Source organism: Taurulus bubalis (assembly GCF_910589615.1).
Source record: "Taurulus bubalis genome assembly, chromosome: 20".
Taxonomy (NCBI): Eukaryota; Metazoa; Chordata; class Actinopteri; order Perciformes; family Cottidae; genus Taurulus; species Taurulus bubalis.
In genome coordinates this window covers 13,871,764-13,892,681 of record NC_136608.1, presented here as the reverse complement: position 1 = coordinate 13,892,681, position 20,918 = coordinate 13,871,764, and the positions used below count along the sequence as shown (strand labels likewise).

Genomic DNA, 20,918 nt, shown 5'->3' with positions numbered 1-20,918 from the left:
CCGAGCTCCATTAAGATCCCGCCGCTGAGCCGTCAGGGCCTCAGCTCTGATTCCCCAAAAAAAAAAAATGATGAATAAGTTACGGTAAGAGGCTCCATTCGGGTTCAGGTTGCAAATGTGCTTGAATAAAATAAAAAAAAGTTTGTTCATTAAATATTACTCTCTCTGTCGTTTCCCCAAAAGACATCAGATCATCATAGCGAAGATGACGCAGGACGTTCCACACGACAGCGTCGGAGGTGAGGAGACCGCAGGCGGGCCACCTGATGGATGTGTCTGTCCGCCGCCATTACTGGACAGACAAGGGCAGAGGAAGGCCGGAGTTTGGAGGGCGGGGGGAGGGGAGCGTCTTTGTTCGATGAAGGCCAATTAGGAACACATTTCACACTTCTCCTCTGTCCCGTCTGTAGGGCGCGTCGAGCATCGTGTCACGCTCGCCACCCGGTATTCCACATCTGTGTCCCGCATTGTCAGTCAACAGACCCTTCACCTCCAACACACACACACACACACACGCATGCACATCTCGCCGGGACGAGTGATGGCAGATGGGATATTACATGTCACATTTCTTTTAAAGTCAGGGATCATGTGGATCGTTTGTAGATTTTGATCATTCCGAGCTCATGAGTTCGAGGAATTCCTCCACCAGGCGTGGGTTCGATTCCCATCCACCTACCGAGTGGCGCCTGGCGCCTGCGCTGCACTGCGTTTCTACACTCGTCCGACCTGCAGTCTCCATTTGCAGAGAGCGGGGAAGAAGAAGGCAGACGGAGGAGGAGAGAGGAGAGGAGAGGAAGAGGAAGAGGAGGGGTACGGAAGGGGAAGAAAAAGAAAGTGGGCTGAGAGTTTGAGAGGAGTCGAGCCTTTGACGCAGACGGGGGGTTGTGGGGGGGTGGAAACAGTTGCTATGGAAACCCCACCCGGCCTCCAATGAGTCGATGAGTAAGTGAGGGGAGATAAAAGGGAACAGAGAGAGTAAATGGAGGGAGGACGGAGAGAGAGCTTTTGACGAAAGGTATTTGTCTGATCGGCCTCACCTTTGTCAGAGGGAGGAACATAACATTAATATACATGCAAAACAAACAACAGGTGTTATTGTTTCTCACAACCGACAATGCACAAGTCAAGTGCTCCACTTCTAATGAAAGCCTCAATCGGCTCCTCGTTCATCTCCACGCTGGGGCCCAGCTCAGAGCTCCGCGGTGAGGCCCCCCGACTGTCTTGGGAGACTCACACTTCTGCCGTTTATTAGGTTTCTCACAGAGATGCTAAATAATGAATGAAGGGGCACAAGGGGAGCTGTTAGTCTTTTTATTATCCTGATTATTACAGTCATCCATCAGACATCCGACTATTAAGTGGCAAACTGAGGGAAAGAGAATAGGGCCAGTCACGGGGACACCGATAGCTTCGTGGAGAATTCAGCTTTGAAGACGCGCGCATCTCACGGGTTTCGGCATCGATTGTGACGTCAAAAAAAATGCGCAGCGACAAAACAAAAGCCAAACATTTTGCAGCCCACAAAAAAAAAAAAAAAAACAGATAGAGAAGACAAAGCGGAGACAAAAGGACAGAGCAGCCGTGCAGAGCGGAGCAGCAGGAGAGAAAGCGCAAGACGACACACAGAGATTAATATTTCCTGCTATGCCGCGAGACCCGGCGACGATCAAACCAACAACTGCAGATAGACAGATGGACTTGTGTGCGTCTGTCTCTCTCTCTCTCTCTCTCATTAGTAAACACCATCCGTATTGTGCGCAGTTGCCCCAGCCATTAACACAAACTCAACGGCCCCGCGGGCGTCAAACTCCCCATTAACTCACAGTCTACAGCAGCACTTCCTGCTACCGAGGCGTATGTTGTTTATGCATGCATGTAAAGGCGAAAAGCAAACACGGAAAAACGCACACATTAAACCGGGAGGACTGACGAGTGCAATTCAACAGACACGCAGGGGCGAGCTTTAAAAGACAGACGTGGGAACATCCAATCACACCCTTCATAAAGTTTGAAGTTTCCATTAGCGGGTGTTCACTGGGATGTTCTGTTTAAGGGCCGCTCTGATCCGTCTTCACATGCTGGGCCGAGCTATCATCGCCGACATGGCGAGAGGTTGAAAGGTGGCCGGTGTGGTTGGGCGATCTACTGGAAGCAGTTCCTCTCTCTCTCGGCAATCACCGTTTGAATTTTTTTTTGTTGGCTAAATTGTTATCGACGAGTACATGGAATTAGCTAAAAGTAGAAGGTGGTGGACGCTATGGACACGGCCTCCAATCCATAGATAAAATGTCAAAAAGCAAATAATGTGCACTAAGTAGCAGTTAAAGACTGGTTTCAATGGTCTGTGAGGCCATTTAGAGAAGGTTAAGAGAAACTGCCAGAGCATCTCTTCACCTTTTTTTTTTTACCTGCAGCTCATCATCAGCTCCATTACTGCCAGGCGGTCAAAGACAGTCACTGCTCTAAGTGCTTCAAGGTGTCCGAAGAGCCAACAGGCGGCGCTCAGAACAACGTGTGTGTGTGTGTGTGTGTGAGAGAGAAAGAGAGAATCAAGAGGAAGAGGAGGGGGCAACCAAGAAGAACACAAGAAACACGTCTACAAGTACAACTGAGTAATATCTTATATAATCCTGATGACCTGTATATTTTATTTTTCATCGCATATTCATTTCCAGAGGCGCTGCGCTTATTTATATTTAATTCAGTATTTGGTGGAGGGGGGGACTACATGAGACACTTGTGTTTTTAATCTTTCAGTTGATGTGCCCGGGCCTTTAAGTTATTTACTCTGAAAGTCTTTACACTAAGTACATGCACGCTAAGTCAAACGCCGGGAAATGAGTTCAAATACTTTAAACTGTTTTCAAATTATTATTATTTATTTTATTTACCCGGCCCTGGAGGCTTGAAATGAAAGCACACACACACACACACACACACCCTGAAAACTCTGTGAAATTCAGCTTATAAAAATCTATATATTTCATTGCCGCGTTTTGAAGTTCAACTCGACCTAAATAATTCAGCCGATCTCGACCGGTGTATCCCACTTCGACGTCTCGACTAGTCTACACACACACACACACACACACACGGAATCCTCTCCGTCTCCCTGCGTCAAATCTGTGTGGATTACCAGACGATAGGCCTGACTTCACATGGGCTCAGGCTATTAACGCTTTGACCTTGGATTTCAACCAGGCAATTTGTCTGAGAGCTGGCACCGCCTCAGATGCCCCGTCCGCGCTCCACCATTGGTATGGGTGGCAGTAACTCTCCCGCTGTCTGCCCGTCAGCCTTCATCCCGAGGAAAAAAAAAAAAAAAAAAAAGCGGTCTCTTCTTTACCACTCAAGGGTTACGCTTACATTTCTTTGATGAACTACTTCACATCCATCGCTTATAATTCTCTTTTTCTCCCTCGGCCCTTCGTCTAACTAAGATGTATCACTTGTCAGAGATCTCACCGGGCATCCATGTACCTTTTTATGTTCCTCCATTTTTTTTATCAGCGTGCTCCATCTTTTTCTCCTAAAAAGACCATCCCGCCAAGTTGTTTCTCCACATATGGCCCTTAGTATAGTCCTAAGGTACAGCTGGTATTCAAAGGATCTATATCTGGATGACAACATCTGATGGGAGGTCGGTGACCTTTCAGATATTTGCTCTTAGTAATGAGAAACTGCTGACAGAGTGCTATTACTTACACTTATCCAGTCACAATGCGAGACGGATCTCTTTCAGATGAGGTCCGGCTGCGGTTCAGTTTGAGGCGGAACTTTTGCTCAAGATGGTAGTTTGGTGTTCTGGGGTTTTCAAACCACCATGACATTGGCTACATCACTTTTTCAGTCAAGACTTGTGTTTGACCACTGAGAGTTATTCAGTGCAGCACACTTTGCCTGCATAGTTCCCGAGTCAATGGAAAGGACTTTTTGTCATCCAGGATCTTTGCCCTAGGATCCAAATCTGGACCGTGGTTCCTGTGGTCCAAAACACATCAAACGGCTCATTCTAAGGTAATAAAACACAATGACTCTTATTTTCAGGTGATTTTACATGAAAGAAAACATACGTATTAATACTATATTACATTTCTGCCAATAAGTCCCCCTAAATGCTACACACTGTTTCTTTAAATGTGTAGGCCAGGAAGTCTCCGCAGCATGACACCATTAAATCTAAAAAGGTATTTTGACACATGTTTCATTCCCCTTGAACAAATATTGTGCGTTACTGTGATTGGAAAATTGAGGTGCAGCATTGTGATTAATTGTGCAGCCCCTGGACACAGCATATATATATATATATATATATATATATATATATATATATATATATATATATATATATATATATATATATATATATATATATAAAAAAAGGAGGAAAGACAGAGTAGCAAAAATAACTACACATGGAACACAAATGTGTCAAAATCCCAGATCCATCCATCAGGTCAGATATGAAAAGCCCAGCTTCGCTCATGACCGGCTCTCTTCCTGTCGGCAGCACTGAGGCCCATTGCTGAAGCTTCATAAATGCATCAGTTAACCTCTCTCTCTGTGCAACAGTTTATCTGCAGTCCATTTACTCTTGTAGCTTTCATCGTGTGCGTCTGCCTCCTCCTCCCCTTTCCCTTTCGTATCGCTCCCCCTCTATTTGTTCTCCCATTTGTTCTCCCTCTTTACTGTTCGGCCCTTTCTCCGTCTCCAATGCCTCACCGGCAGCGGCTCTGTGACTGGCTATCAGAGAAAATTACGTTCCTGCTGCAAACAAATAGGCCCCCGCCAGTCCACCCCACCCATCCAGCTTCTCCTGTTGTATTCGGTTTAGTGAGGGAGGCGGGAAAAGTGTCTCCAGTGAATTCGGCGTGCTCCTGGCCTTGAAGAACGCTCCTCCATTAAGGATTCAGGGGAGAGTTAGCCAACAGACAGCTGGGCCTAATGGCACGACTGGGCTAATGCAGCGCTAACGCTCACTACACACAGATAAGAACATGTGCACACACACACACACACACAAACAGACACTCTTTAATATCACAGCCTGTTGACCGATGGCGATGAGCATATGTTCGGCAAACATGGCAAACAGCAATCACAAGAATATGGATTAAACATCAGTAGGTCTAAGCTCATATAATCACCGGGGGCTTAATAAGACTGATAAAGGCCCCACACACACACACACACACACACACACACACACACACACACACACACACACACACACGACCCATGTCGGAATTGGGTTTGAAATGCTTTCCTGAACTAAAAAGCCCTCCAAATCGTATCTTTGATTGTCTGCACAACTCAGCTGCTCGACTGTGTGAGGCGGTTAATGCGGCTAATTGGAGACCGAGAGCTGCAGCCGACGCTTGATTCTTGAGAATCGAACTTCCAGACAAGCCGGATTCCAGCTAAACCAACAACACAGCAGCTTAATTGATTACCGCCACGGACCGGAGGATGGGACCGAAGCCAATGGCAGCGAGGGAAAGAGAGCATCTCATCACTGCCTCGTCTCCTTGTTTTTTTAAAAGAATGATGCGGGTTAATGAGAAGCAAGAAGCAAGCAGCACGGTCAGATCTTCTTGCTCGGAAGAGGCTATTGACCAAGCTTCGCAGTCAGTGTTACTGTGGAGCCCACACTGTCACTAACCACACTCGCAGTGCAAATATTCACATTTTTAGGAAACTCAAAAGGCGATTTCAGAGAGAAGCAGACAGAAAGGCCTACATATATATGTATGAATGCTATATCTATGATGTCAAATTATTTCAGCAGTGAAAATGGGTAAAGATGGAACCTGAAGCTGCAGATCACAGAGAAAAAGTGAACCATCACATCAACTGGAGATCGATGCAGACGATAATGAAACGAAGCAACTACAGTGTTCCTGTAGAGCTGGGCAGGTTGTTGAAACTAGACTTTGACACAGGAGCCTCAGGAGGGCCACGAAGGCTTTCACTCATGGAAGCGAGACGGGTGTGAAGGTAGGCGGGGAGGTGGAGGAAAAGGTAACTCACAGGGGACGGTGCGGAGGTAGAGGTTGTCCCGGATGATCTGCTGCAGCTCGTGGTCCACAGAGCCTTTCTGAAAGCGCAGGTTGAGGTAGTGACGCAGGTCCTTGTCTATCACGCCCCCTGGAGGAACACAAGGGACAGGAGTCAGTAATCAGAATCAGACCCCCTCCCCCCCCCCCCATTCAAATCAATCACTCTGACATGGAAGGCTGTATTTTCTTAGAGAAAATGGGTTGCAGGAGAAATAACCTACTCAGCCCAGGATCAGAAACGGGGACAGCTTGGGTGTGTGTTTGCGGATTGCACAGAAATAAATTGCTCGACTCCGCTTCCGTTTTCTGTGCGGCTTCCAAAACTTCGACAGCGAGCGGAGAGGATGCTGGAAAAACACTGCGGCGACAAATGACCCAGAAATCACTGAAAAACCAACAGCGAACTATTTGGATTTTGCCAAATCCCCACAAACAAACACTAATGAATACTCTCTGCCCCTGAATTCAGCATCTGTCAAGCGCAGCCACGGATTGGTGCAGGTGTTAATTGGAGCGGTGGCCAAACACGTGTGGAGAAATGTCTACATATAAATCACCCACGGACTCCCCTGGGGGCTATTTTTACTTCCATTCTCCTCTCCCTCACCTGAGTCCTCTCCTCCCTCCCTCCCTTCCCTCTCTGCCTCTACAGCACTCCCAGTTCTGTGAACGGACTTGCACTTTAAACCAGTCAATCTCGCTGGCTCAGCAGGCCAGAAGATGAAAGAAGGAGGTACAAAAAAGTGATGGAAGGGACGACAGAGAAATGAATGTCGGAGAGATGGAAGGCAAGGACAAAATCTCATGGGGGAGGAAAATAAAGGGGGCAGAGAAAGCAAGCGTCAACTCCACCCCTCCTTCCCCAAACAAACACTCCATCTGTCTGCCTCACACTCACACAATCACATATCAAATGGAGGCAGGACGGGTCGGATGAGCGGCGGGGAGGAAGGGGCTTCGACTGACGTTACTTAAGGGATTCCTTCCTCGCGGTGCCGCTCTAACCAACACACTCGTCCTCCTCGCTTCTCCTCTGCAGAGAAGGGAAGCGGAGAGACAGACGGAGTGGATGCACGCGCCGAGAAGACATTCGTCTCACCTTCAGCATCCTCTTCAAAGCGGCAACTTGGCGCGGTGCCACATAGCATTTAGCCCTCCCCGCACACACACACACACACACACACACACACACACACACACACACTCATCTTTTTCCCTCACGTATGCTGGGAGAGCATACGTGTAGCGCGCACGTGTGCAACACGGACGCATCTCCAGAGAGACGATGGACTGTGAAAGCGCTCAGACAGAAGGTGGATGAAATGGACGGAGAGGCAGATTTATTAAAGAAAATAATAATAATAATAACCTAGTTTGGAAGTTCCCCCCCATCATATTGGGGAGATTTATTATTTAGCACATTATGGTTCTTCTGTCGTGTGGAATGCACACACACACACACACACACACACGCGCGCGCGCGCGCCATCATCATCATGCCTTAATCCATCAGAGCCGAACTAATTCGCGGAGCTGCATTATAATCATGCAAACCTGAATTACAGGGGACGGCTCTGTCTGTGTCTCTGTCAAAGGAGACGTGGAGCAGCACGGCCAGCCAATTACAACATTTGCATGAGAAAAGAAGCTAAGCCAATGAATCTGCATCCTGAAAAGGTGAGCACACACACACACACACACACACACACACACACATATTAACACGCTAAATGGCACCTCTAGTGCGGACAGCGGTTGAGCAGCCAGTACAGAGTCAGATCCCTCTTTCCACAGGTTTTGTGATGCAAATAATCCCCGCTGGAGGAAAATCTTGCGCCGGATCTTTGCCGTCGGTGTATCTCTCCCCCCCCCCTCCCTCCCTCCCGGTAGCGTCCTGTCCCTCAGGTCCCTCAGGTCCCCCGAGTCTCCGTCTCCGTCTGCCCCAGATCCAGCCACTGCCAGCCAGCCCGGGGAGAAAAAAAAAAGATTCACCTCTCTCTGCACTCCGCCGTGTGGAGGGGATGAAACAGGAGAGAGCGGAAGAACGAGTGACTGAGAGACACCGAGGCAAATGAGAGAGTGTGTGTGTGAGAGAGAGAGAGGGGGAGAGAGAGAGCGGGAAACGGGAGAACTGTGTGTGTGTGTGAGTTGCTGCGAGTGAGGGAGAGAGCGACCGTTGAAGCGCGGCTCTGGCGGTGGGGACCAATCTCACAGAGATCCCTTTTTTTTCCTCTCTCTCTCTTTGATCCCTCCAGATTCTCAGGTCCTACAATGCCCCCCATCTGCAGCGCGGGGCACTGCATCTGCTTTACATGCCTCTCTCCAGATTCAAAGTCACCCCCCCCCCCCCCCCCCACACACACATACCGCCCCCCTCCTCTCGCCGTTATTGCGTCCACATGGCCTGGATCTGACCTTCCTCCACTGTCAACAACCACGTGGGGGGAATTTAACACCGTCTCACTCCGGAGAGCAACAGCATTCCTACTAATTAGGTTGCGGTTTGTTGACTTTCCGGCAACTTCTTCTCTGTTGCAAGTTTTGCCCATTCCGGTGATGCAATCTTTCCATTTCTTCTCCCTCTTCTCTTCTCCTCCTTCGGTAATGACATCTATTTATTTCCTTCACTTGTGTGCTTGTGCAGACAATTGCGAGTCCAAACACACAGCTTGTTTTTTTTTCTCCAAGCCATCTACATCGCAATGGAACAGAGAAAATGTCAGATTTTCTGGGTGTTACATCAGGATTTAGAGCGATAGAAAACACAGGAAAAAGTTTGTCATCGTCATAAGATGTGTGGTGAGAAGTCTGAGTAGAGAGAGAGAGAGAGAGAGAGAGAGACTTATTCAGGTACACCTTCGTCCTGGGTTGGACCGCCTTTCTTCATGGCATGGATACAAAAGACTGCTGGAAACATTCGTCAGAGATTTTGGTCCAGACTGAGATGACAGCGTCACGCAGTTGCTGCACATCTATGATGCAAATCTCCCGTTCCACCACAGCCCAAAGTTTGCTCCGTCAGATTGAGATCTGGCGATTGCGGAGGCCATTTCTGGAGCGTGACCTCATTGTGGTGGCTGGGAGTGAGAATCCCAGCAGATCAGCAGTTTCTTTTTAAAAAAAAAAAGACCCAAACCAGCCCGGCTGGCACCAACATCCATGTGGAATTCCTTCCCCATGCTGATGCTTGGCTTTGAACTTCAGCAGACGGACTCTATCTAAATGCATTGAGCTGTTGATTAGACGCGTGTTTCAACGAGCCATCGAACGGGTGTACCTAATAAAGTGGCCAGCAGAAAACCGGTATTTTCACTCATATTAACAGGACAGCAGCACATTTCTGTGCTTCTGAGGTTCCCAAACCTTTTCCAGTTAATACTGAAAAACATTTAAGTCCCAAACGGGTAGGTCAATTACATTTTAAATCAAAGAATAGGGCTAAATTGGATTTTATTGAAATTATATAACATACAACTTTGAAAAATTAAATGCATGAAAAACGCGAGTTTAACTTTTCCCAAACTTTACCTGCGATATTGACTGTGAACTTGGGAGAAAGACAGGCGCCTTCATATTTGGGATTTGAATGACGAGCGTCACCAATTGTGCTTCTCCTCCGCCGCCATCTCACTCTTCACGTGTCTTTTTCACCGTCTGAACAAATCTCACAGACCTGAATCTTCGCAGCACCGCAAGCCTCCGAGCACCCTTGGTTCAGTCATCGGTCCCGAATAAATCAGATTCATTCAAACTTCAACCATCAGAGTTGACGTATGTCAGAATGAGCAGCTCTCAATATGAACCGATAATTGGTAATGTTTTCAAAAAATAGGTGTATGTGTGTGTGTGTGTGTGCCAATACATCAGCGCAAGAGTCTGATCCCAGCAGCAGAACCCACTGGTCTGGAGTCAGTCAGGCGTATCAGAGCGAAGGAGGTCATTGAAACGAATGTGACGCTCGCTCTTGGGTTTGTTCCTCATCAGTTCTCGCGGCGCTATCGTGACACCACTGATATGTAACACCGCTGCCGACGGGGGGGTTAGAGCGTGGAGGGAAGGGACCGCCGAGGCTGCGAATTGACAGAGCCTCAGGAAAATCCACTGAGCCAATCAGCGGAGCGCGACAACGATCCCGACGGCGTGGACAATCCCGCGCATCCGTTGCCTCCGCGGGAAAAACGACTCGTCCACTCACTTCGTTTGGGAAGCTACCATGATAACGGCTTCCTAAACAGATGGTTGGACGAGAATCAGTGTTGCCATGTACAGCGGGAGCATCCAGCATCTAAGCTCAGCAGGTGTCATGTAATTCCCCTGTGAGGCCGGGAGAGTTGGAGGGAACAGCCTGTGGAGAGTCAGAAAAAAAAAGAACACACACACACACACACACAAAAAGAAAAGAGAGCAGCTGGTTCCTCGGGGGGATCGAGGTGCTGCACTGCCTCAGACTCTGGCACAAACTAGCGGAGCATCTCCTCCTGCGAGGGGAGACGGATGGAGCGGCACTCGACTTTACAGAGATGGCAGTTCTTAACGCACGGCCTTATGTTCCTCCTATTCATCTGCTTGTGTCAATGTAAATTATGTTTGCGTGTCTGGTGAATTATGCATGGCATTTTTTTTTTTTTTATTCGTGTGTGCAGATAAAAACACACAGAATGTGAAACAAAGACTTCAGCGGCATCGTGACAGTTTAGTCTTCAAAGAGTTCGTTTCGGAATACTTTCTCAATTCCAGCGTGGAGGGTGTGCCGCCATGAGCCGGAGCTCGGAGCGCCGGCATCAAAATGTATCACACACAGCGGCAGTCACTATGTAGCATTATCATGCTGTGTGTGTGTGTGTGTGTGTGTGTGTGTGCGCATTTAAAATCAGGGGGAGGGCCACCAGACAGCTGTTTGGATAATCAGACTCATTAAAAGATCAGGATGGGCTTACAACCTCGCCAGTTTCACCACACACACACACACACACACACACACACACACACACACACACACACACACACACACACACACACACACACACACACACACACACACAGTGCTTTGTTGATTAGTCCTCAACTGACGAGTATGATGCCAACAACTCTGTGGTGAAAGTGCTGGAATCCATAAAAAACAACAGGCTTTCAGACACAGACACACACACACACACACACACACACACACACACAGTCTCTGCAGCTGTCCGAGCCCCACAGGTGATTACGTAGCTCGCCTTCCTTCTGTCGCTTTAATGCCGACCATCTCCAGTTCGCACATCGCCATGGAAATTCACTAATTCACTCAGCAGCGCGCCTGTTTTCTGAAGTGCAGAATCCGTCTCCTGGCCCGGTCCATTTTCGCCCCGGGAACGAGCGCCGCTGTTAAATGGAATTCTTGACGCGCTAAGCTGCAGATTGATGGGGAACAACACGGGAGAGCAGACCGGCGTTCAAACACATATATACCCATCCGGTGTTCAGATTGGCCATTTGGAAAAGGGATCCAATCCCTCTTTCTGCATGAAATGTTGTTTTCTGATGTCATTTCTGTCCCAACTGCTGTACGTACAGGTGAATGAACATGAGGAATGGGACTATAAGGGCACAGTCGTCAAGTTTACCGTCCCGACATCTGTATTTGCTGGATCCAGGTTAGCTGGCGGAACTTAATTTGAACCTGCTTTCACATAAAAGCGTGTGATCACACAAGGTTCACTAGTGGGAGCGCACCAGCTGCTGGACGAACCCTGATGCTCCAACCACCGGGGCTTTCATGAGAGTACGCATGTCGTAGGAAACACTGTGGCACTGAGTACTGCTCATGCTGGGAAGGGATTTCCCCCCGCGAGCCTGTATGTGTGCGATACGGCCCAGAGGAAAGCTGTGGCCAATAAAAGCTCAATATGGTTTTGTTAAGGATGGATGTCTGAAGAAGATCAATCCACAGAGTGTGGTATTCATCAATACACGCCGTGATATGTGCCAAAGGCTGGGTGAGGATACCCTTTGTGTTTTTTTTTAACCACATAAAGAATTACGAGGTGGCTGCCTACGTCGAATTTCGCGCCTCCTCCAACTCTCGACAAAACTGTGACGGGTGTCTTCGCGGGAAAACACACTTGCAACTGCGGCAAACCGAAATCTGTAAAACACAACAAAACATCTGAGAACTTGTCTGCCACCCCTGATGAAAGCAAATCCTTTAAATTCAGTAAGTACAATTATTTATAGAAGTGTCCTGGAAAAGTGTGAGAGGGGATTACTTAAAAACAAAATGATATATAAATGTATTTTATACGGGGACAACTGCAAATAAACATTTAATATCCAGGAACTCACATTATAGACACCACTGACTATCCTGTAAAGCCACTGGCGGCTGCTGCTGCTGCTGCTGCTAAGTACTCCAGCACTCAGGTTATGTCTCCAGGTATATCACCCTGGAGAAAGGCCTGTTTTACACACCGAAGAGAAGCAATGCCTGAGCACAAAGAGCCCTTGGGAGTGAGCTCAGGGCTTCACCTCCAACATGAAGCCTACTGAGAGACGGTCTCTGCTCATCTTGCTGCCTATACTTGGCCTCTGCTACCACTTGACCCTTATGCCGTGTTCACACCGGACGCGACGCGAATTTGCGGCGCCGCGTCCACCGCGGAAGTTTACTCGCGCGAGTAGAAAGAGGGTGTTCACACCAAACGCGAATTCGCGGCGCGACCAAAGGGGCGTGGCTTAGCTCTGTTGCTTGCCTCTGTGAGAGATAAGCGACGAAGCTTTCATTTCCGCTATCGACCATGGAATAAATAACCACTAGTTCTGCTTTATACTTGTTGTGTAAACTCCACATATGTCGGAACATCAAACTCCATGGTGTCTGGGTTCATACTATTATCCGTAGTCCCACAACAGCGTCTCAATGAAGCCGCTGTCAGCGCTGGTTCAGGCGGAGCAGCAGCAGTTTCATTCAGAAACGGGGAGACGGCGTTGGTGACGGGCGGAGCTTCTCAACGCTGATTCTCAACGCTGATTGGCTGCCGCAACTTTGCATCACGCGATTTCTCCGCCAGAGTTGGGATAATTCAACTCACGCAAATTCACGCCGCGTCCTTCGCTTTGCTCGCCCCAGGTCAAACGTTCTGTTCGCGCCGCCTCCAATGCGTCTATCTCGCCGCAAATTCGCCAATTCGCGCCGCAGCGCGTCTGTGGATTGACTTTACATGTAAACTGATCGCGCCGCAAATTCGCGTCGCGTCCGGTGTGAACACGGCATTAAAGACGCCCTGAAGCCCACGTTGCACCGTACCTACAATATCCTCATGTGTAACGGCTACCATTGAGACTCCAATTCACACACACTGACCTTACCGTTGCACATTTGAACTCCTCTTTCAAACTGGATATGGCAAATTCCACAGTCACTGCTGCTATTTTCCACCGTAAAAAAGGTAATACCTAACCTCGCTACTTTGGAAATGGTTACGACATATTGTAAAAGGGGTCACCGCCGGTGGGGCAGCAGACCGACCAGCAGACACCACAGCTCCAAGAAAACTTGATCTCCACAGCATTTCTTCCTAATCTGTATTCATTTGGGTATTCACGGAATTGACGGCGCATAGTAAGTTACAACAAACTATAAAAAGGTGTGAGATTGTGCCAAATGTGCAGGTTTCTACTGCACTGCTCAACACTACGCTGATGTTAGCTTCTCATTAGCCAAATGTGGTTTTAATAAGCAACCCCGGGACCAGGATAGGATGATAAAATGTGAGTGAGAAGCATGAGGCAATTAACACCTCTTTAGTTACAGTTACAGTTCTTTAGTTAATTAGGTCATTCACTACTTCTTCAGTGCCAGCATTAACTGACTGTTATCTCAATTCATAGATTCACTCCTTATTACCCATCTTTTACTGCAACTACCATTAATGCATCAAATATAATTAACCTCTTCCACGCCACCTCTCTGTTCGATAGATATAGTTTGTTATATTTAGGGTGGGGGGGTGGACAGTGTCCACCATCTGAAAGCTGGGAACCTGAAGACTAATTGTGAATATGATGCCATTCGCTTGTCTACTTATGTCTCATAAGTTGTGAAAGCAATTCTGGGGTTGATACCAATCGTTCAACATTTTTTGAGGTGCAAAATGTAGCAATTTTTTAACCCTCGAGTCAAAAATAGTCAAAACGCCCTTCACGAAATGCCACATGAAGACACCAAAACCTAAAGAACTCCACAGGTAAATCCAGGTTGTGATTTGGTCTGAAATGCGTATGAAATCTGGAGAGTTTTGCAAGAATCTCATTGTTCGGCGATCACTTCCGTTCTAGAAACTGCTCAGCAACCTCTTCCTTGTCAATACACCTGAAAGCCATACTCTGTAAAGGTTCATGAGCCCAGAATTATCATAAAAGTCACAACAGGTCATTTCACACAGTTTTACACTACTGAGTTTTACAATGTCTCAGTACAATGAATTGGCTACTATGGGGACAAACACCATCCACATGAATACAGTTGGGCTCATTGCATCCACACAAGTCTTGGTTTTACAGTCACTCAATTCATACGCAATTCATGCAAATCTAATAACAATTATAGTGAAAATAACACATGCAAAAACCTGCATTAGGTTTTCCCCAAACTGCATGAGATTGGCATAAAGTGGACGTGTCTGTAAAGGGGACTCATGGGTACCCAAATAATCCATTTTCATTCACATATCTTGAGGTGAGGGACCCCTGTGAATATGGCATTGCCAGTTTTTTCCTAGCATGACATTATTTGTACCAATACGGTCCTTTTCTTTTTTCATACGATACCTTTACTCTAGCTCTGAAGCTGTGGCTGCCTCTGAAAGACACTCAAGTTGACCGAGGACGTCTGTGTGACGATGTTCCCCTGACTTGTCCCTCCTATCTCCTCCTTTTGAGTCATTTCTGCTAATTCTTTTTAATTTCCCCTCACACATTTCTTCACTTTCAGGATATTTTCTCACTCCTTTTCCACATGTCTATATTTGTAGAAGAAACATAATAACCCTCAACTGGGGTTATCTATTTATTCATTTGTAGTGTCAGCAATTTCACAGAGCAACTGGAATGGCTTTGTTTGCTTGATACAGTCGGCTGGAATGGTGTTTAGACCGACTAGCCAGATCAGGTTTATCAAAGTCCTGCCATCACATACGCGCATGTCTGACACTTGTGAGCTGCTCTTGGCAGCACAAGATGCAGTAGGCTGGATTGAAGCTGCAGGAACAGTCAGTTGATAAAGTGTGTGTGTTGATGAACATTTAGCAAAAGTATTTTCCTCCGTTATCGGCGCTCGTCTAAAAGTAGCAAAAGATGTGCGTTTTTAAAATGGAAACCTAGCCGTGTGGACATGGCCCAAGAAAAAGAGCCACGGGTGGGACGCTAAAGGAGAGGGCATTGAGAGTTAAAGAGGTGTTAGTCAGATAAGGGGAGTTCAGCAGACTGCCCAGCGAGGAATCTCAAGCAGGGAAGACATTGCCGACACAGCGGGCACATCAAAGCCGCTCCCACAGAGCAGCTTTGATGTCCAAGCGAGTGTGAAATAGCCTCACCTTGGCCCGACTGCTGGAATAAGGCCCACGCACTCAACATGCTAATGTCACAGTGCCGGTGCTCGCTTAACATGACGAGGCGCCATCTCCCGTCAGACGGCCGCCCCCCCCCCCCTAAACGTGTCATTTGCCCGCAGCACTTTGAAGACACAAAGAAATTCATCCCCACTGACAGACGGATGCTCTCAGGCATATGAAGTGGACAGGAGTGGTAAAAACAAAAACAAAAAGGCCAAGCAGACAAATGTGGTGCTTTAACAGTTTGGTTGCCTTGACAACAACTTACTTGCATCACAGTGGAGACATCGCTAAGACCCGGCTACTTCCCCGTTTTGTATATCTGGGTATACGTCTATTTCCTTCCAACAAATCCATCACACGGAGACTTCAAACCCCTCCAGGCGAAACACCCTGAGCATAGAGTGGAGAGCAGTTTGTTATGTTTGTATTAATAACTATAACGCCCGATGATTCAAAGGAAATGTGGATCCCCGCGCAGAAGTCCCAGAGCTTATAGAGGCGATGATTAGTGCCGAGGAGAGAGGATAAAGCCGAGACAACGGAGCGGCGTAGAAACAAACGAGACAAAGAGAAGACGACATGGTCGGCGGCAGAGAAGCCCAGAGCTGGAAGGGAAGGGACCAGTAGAGGTCAACATTTAGTTTCTTAATTAGGCTTGTATTTTAAAAAGGCAGAGTCTGCATCCCATTATGGAGCCATTTAACTGTGCAGAGCCCTTTAGCTCCAGTGAGCTGTGTAAACATCAGGAGAGGAGAAGCGCACGGCTTGTGACGACGCAAGGAGAATGTTTAAATGCGTTTGTAATTATCATATATGAATTGTATTGGTATACAGTTGTCCCTCACTATAACGCGGTTCACCTTTCGCGGCCTCGCAGATTTTTTTGGTGTAATTTTGCATGTTTTTTTTACAGTGCACAGTATGAACGCACATTGTGTTCGGCGTCCTGATTGGCTAAGGGACTGTACTGTACACCATTGTCAATCGATCTCCTCCGTGCAGTGTCTCCTGTACAGTACAGAAAGCGTTCGGCTAGCCAGATTTACATAAATGTTCAATCGCTAGCAGTGTGACTCTGAAGTGCTGTATGTTTGCAAGTGTTCTACCCGAAAAAACCCATAATGTCGATGAAATGAACTGCAACGAAAAAGGCACCTGCGGTCGCACCCAAGAGGCAGAGGAAGATGCTAACCATCGCAGGAAAAGTTGGACTTCTGGACGAGCTAAAGGAAGGTAGAAGTTACGCGGCTGTAGGGCGCCAATACGGAATAAATTAATCTTCGGTTCGTTACATAAAGAAGGAGGAAAATAACATAAGGACGGCAGCAGCAATACGTTTTAACAGGGATGGAAAAGGGTTGTAACTAGTGATGTGTCCTTTCGTGTCGAGGCTTCGATGCGCGTGTCGAGTAATCCAGATAGATTTTGGTGAAGCGCGTATCGAGGCTTGTGTCGATGACGTATGCGGTGACGTTCGAAGCCTCGCGAGCCGGCCGTACCACGTGACTGATTCAGAAAAGTTTGTGGGTTTGCCGTGCGATTTGAAATATAAGAGGCAGAGAAACTCAATGGATTTCCCCCCTTCCTCTCTGTACCCAGCTTCATGTGTGCCTGTGAAAGGGTATTTTATAAAGCAGGCGAAATAGTCTCAAAAAGCCCAGCACAGTGGAAAAGTTCTTATTTTTAATTTAAAAAAATTGGACACATCAACAAGCGGAGCTGAGGCTTGAAACACCGATCCTCTGACTAAAAGTCAGATATTCTAACCACTGACCCACAGTCACATCACAACCCTCTCCCAATTTGTTTCGAGTTTTGATTTTGACCCCGCCATTATATCATAAAGATAGACACAATATTAATAAGTTAATAATTGATGTGTTGGCGTCACAAACATAATTTATTCCATTTAAAGCTTCACACACCAAAGCCATGGTGTCGTTATGATCACTCTGCCTGTTTTACATCTATTGTCCACTTGGTGGCGCAGTAGAGCAAATGAAGCTCCATGAAGCTCCGGTACATGAGCGAACCAATTGGATGGAAAGCTTCAATGCTTCAGGAAGCTTCATCTCGCCATCACTAGTTGTAACTGTCCGCAACAAGACCATCGTTTTAATCTTTGGTCTCATTCACTAATATTGTAACTAATATACTTATTTTTTTTAATCTGCGAAAGTTTGAACTTTGAGAGTGTTTAAATAAGAGAGAAATGTGAGAAAATGTTAATGGCCTGTCTGAGAAAAGTGTATAAAAGTGTGTGTTTAAGGGTTTTACCGCCTTAAAACATGTAAAATAATTGTAAAAAATAAAGCTGATTACTTCACGGATTTCGTCTATTACGGGTTATTTTTAGAACGTATCCCCCGCGATAAACGAGGGACCACTGTATTGTAATGCTCGTAAAAAAATCCTAATAAAATCACAAACTTTATGCAGTGTGTCCCACAAAAATACTTTATTTGTTCCCGCCAAAGTATATTTGATGACCCATTGTAGCATTTTGTTTAAATTTAAATAATAATCAAATACCATTGTCACTGTTTAAGTCAGTATTGACCCAATATCAGCACCAGTGCATCTCTTACTAGACTCAAACACATCACCTTGTTTATGCTGCAGAACATTGCCGTCTCCCTGAAGCTTTGACCATTGATACCAAGCGTCTGATTGGACTGAGTGATGGTCGAGTTAGGCCGACTCCGAGTCACAGGAACCCAGGGCTTATTTATATCAATAGGGTTGCTAGCTAATAGGCGCTCCATAATGGCCGCCATCGGCTCTGTTACAGCACAGCTCTCATTACACATTGCCGGGGCCAGTTTAATTGAACAAACCCAATCAGAGCCCGGGAGCGCTCCGGTCCGCTGAGCTCGGCATCGCTGGTTACAGAAGCTGATGCAGGAAAGATTAAAAATGTTGCTGCTGAATCACACTTATCACGCAAATCCCACACTGACTCCTCGCCACGTTTATTTGCACTGGCAGAGATGAATCGTGGGAAAATGGTACGGCGACCGCGTGAGCCGCTCATGTAGCTTTTCCACGAGCAAAACCGAGCCGAGGTGTGATGCTATGTAAATGTTTCCTCGGCAAGTGTAATGGGCTAAAGTGGTGAGCTGTTGAATATTCCTCTTTAATTACGTTTTAATGAACTGTGACAATGTGAGGCTCGGAGGGGAAATGTCGATGAAATATTTGCTTGGGATTTAATTTTAAAAAGGGGGAGGGGGGCGGGCGCAGGAGGCCTGAACAGTGAGGCCTGATTTCACACACACACACACACACACACACACACCATCACACACGTCACATTTGTGACCAACAGAGCAACTGTAGCTACAGAAAATGCCGCCTCGGTGCTGTCAAAGTGGCCGCCACACACAGCCAATCACGGAAAAACTTCAAAAAGGGCTTTTTTTTCCCACCCAATTGCATTTGGCAGCCCGACTCCAGATCATAGCTTACCGAGCGGAGCGGAGAACGGCTCCTGAGTTACCCCCCCACACCCCCTCCCTCCTGCAGCAGAAGGCCTTTTACGGCCAAACCAATACATTGCAAGATTCCCCAGAGAGTTCACACAGACAAACACACAAACAGCCGCCACGGGCCCTCTGGATGAGAGCTTTTGGAGGGGAATCGCAGACTAGAAGCTGCCATCCGTGTGTGTGTGTGTGTGTGTGTGTGTGTGTGTGTGTGTGTGTGTGTGTGTGTGGAGATCCTCTGAGGTAATCAAACTCCAAGAGGGACTCTTGTCAGGTCGGATCTCAACAGGATTTCCACACAAATCCATTCACAGCTCTCTCGGCTGCTGTAGCGAAATGCTGCTTGCTGAGGAACTTTTGGGGAAGGAAATGTGTTCGGAAGCCTGAATGCCTACAGTGCAAAATTAAGCAGCCAGTATCTGGGACAGGGTCCTAAGTAAAAGGTCATCTGCATAGTTTGGAGATGCATCATGCAAATCTTTGCATTTGCATGGGGATGAAGCTTTGTTCAATGCTAGTCTTAACTCATTTGTTGTGGAGAGACTTTGACACAGTTTTAGTGACGTTAGAGTCTCCAGAAACTTTTTCCCTATTTGTATGTATGAACAATGGGTTCAATGACTGTTTCGGTTCACTTCTCGATTCAGCACTGTTTTCAGCAGCTCTATGCTCAATCCAAACATGGATGAGCTCCCTGCCTGCTCACCATTTGACTACATTTCATGTCTGCCGGTTCCCCCTGAGACTCTGATCGGGCTCAGACACTCGTCACGTATACCGTCAGCTTCTGCCTGCGCATGTAACCATGTGAGTAAACAACTGGCTCATCCAGATCAAACCCTCTCAGCTCAGCCAGTGCAACCGGTCAACCATCTCAACCCCCGCCGAATCACAGGCCGCCCATGGCTGTCTGCACTGGATTCAAAGCGCTGGTGCTGGCACACATAAAAGGCTGCTGGGAAAAGAAGGAATAACTCAAAGCCAGCGTCAAAGAAAAGAGTACCGCTCTGAGTTGTTCTTCAAGTTTCCTCTAACAAAAAATCCCAAGCTTCCTCCAGACGTGATTCTTGTTGACGCGGCAGATGGACCACTGCTCCATCATATCAGTACATCCTGGCATTTCACCGCTGCCTCCCACCTGACATTTATGCTAATTTCATTAATGCTATTTTTGGTAAATGCCCTTTTATTCAGTTGGAGCAGAGAACTGCAGATGGAAGCGCTGATATCCTGATGAAAAAGAGGAAAGCAGTTAAAATAATGTTGAATCCTGGGCTTATGAGTTTACATTTTTGGGATCGTCTCTTTTAGATATGCATTATTAGGGTAAGAGCAGCCTCAAAATATGCAACGCACAAGTGAATGGAGAAGTTCTTCACATTGAACAGACATGAGGACTTTGTCTTTTCTAAAAGCTAAATCTGTAAAGAGAGGGATTGATGGAATTGACCCGTTAACGTCTGTGGATCCATAAGAGACTGAAAAGTACAGCAGCGTCAGGCCAGCGCACACCAACCGCTTGATCAGCGGAGGCTTTTTAAATTCAGAGAGGTAACGATTACCTGTAAAGCTCTCGAATAGAGCGAGAGTGAGTGAGTGAAGAAAAAACAACAACTTTTAAAACAGGCCGATAATGACTGCGCAAAGCAGCTCATTGATTTCCCTGCGTGCGAGAAGAGGTTAATTACAATCTGTGCCGCGGTCAGCACCACGCACTCGGGTGGAGGTAACGATGAGAGACTGGACACATCGCCGCGCGTAAGTATAGGTAACGAAAA

At 47.0% G+C, this 20,918-nt stretch overlaps 1 protein-coding gene across 1 annotated transcript in view; it reads right to left on the bottom strand.

Annotated features, from left to right (window-relative positions):
• magi2a (membrane associated guanylate kinase, WW and PDZ domain containing 2a) overlaps positions 1 to 20,918 on the bottom strand; it is a gene marked incomplete at its 5' end in the record, with an annotated part of 181,374 nt that overhangs the window by 119,210 nt on the left and 41,246 nt on the right. The window contains one exon of the mRNA XM_079236290.1: positions 6,034 to 6,150. Within this exon, the coding sequence (XP_079092416.1) occupies positions 6,034 to 6,150 (117 nt within the window). The remainder of the gene's footprint in view (positions 1 to 6,033; positions 6,151 to 20,918) is intronic.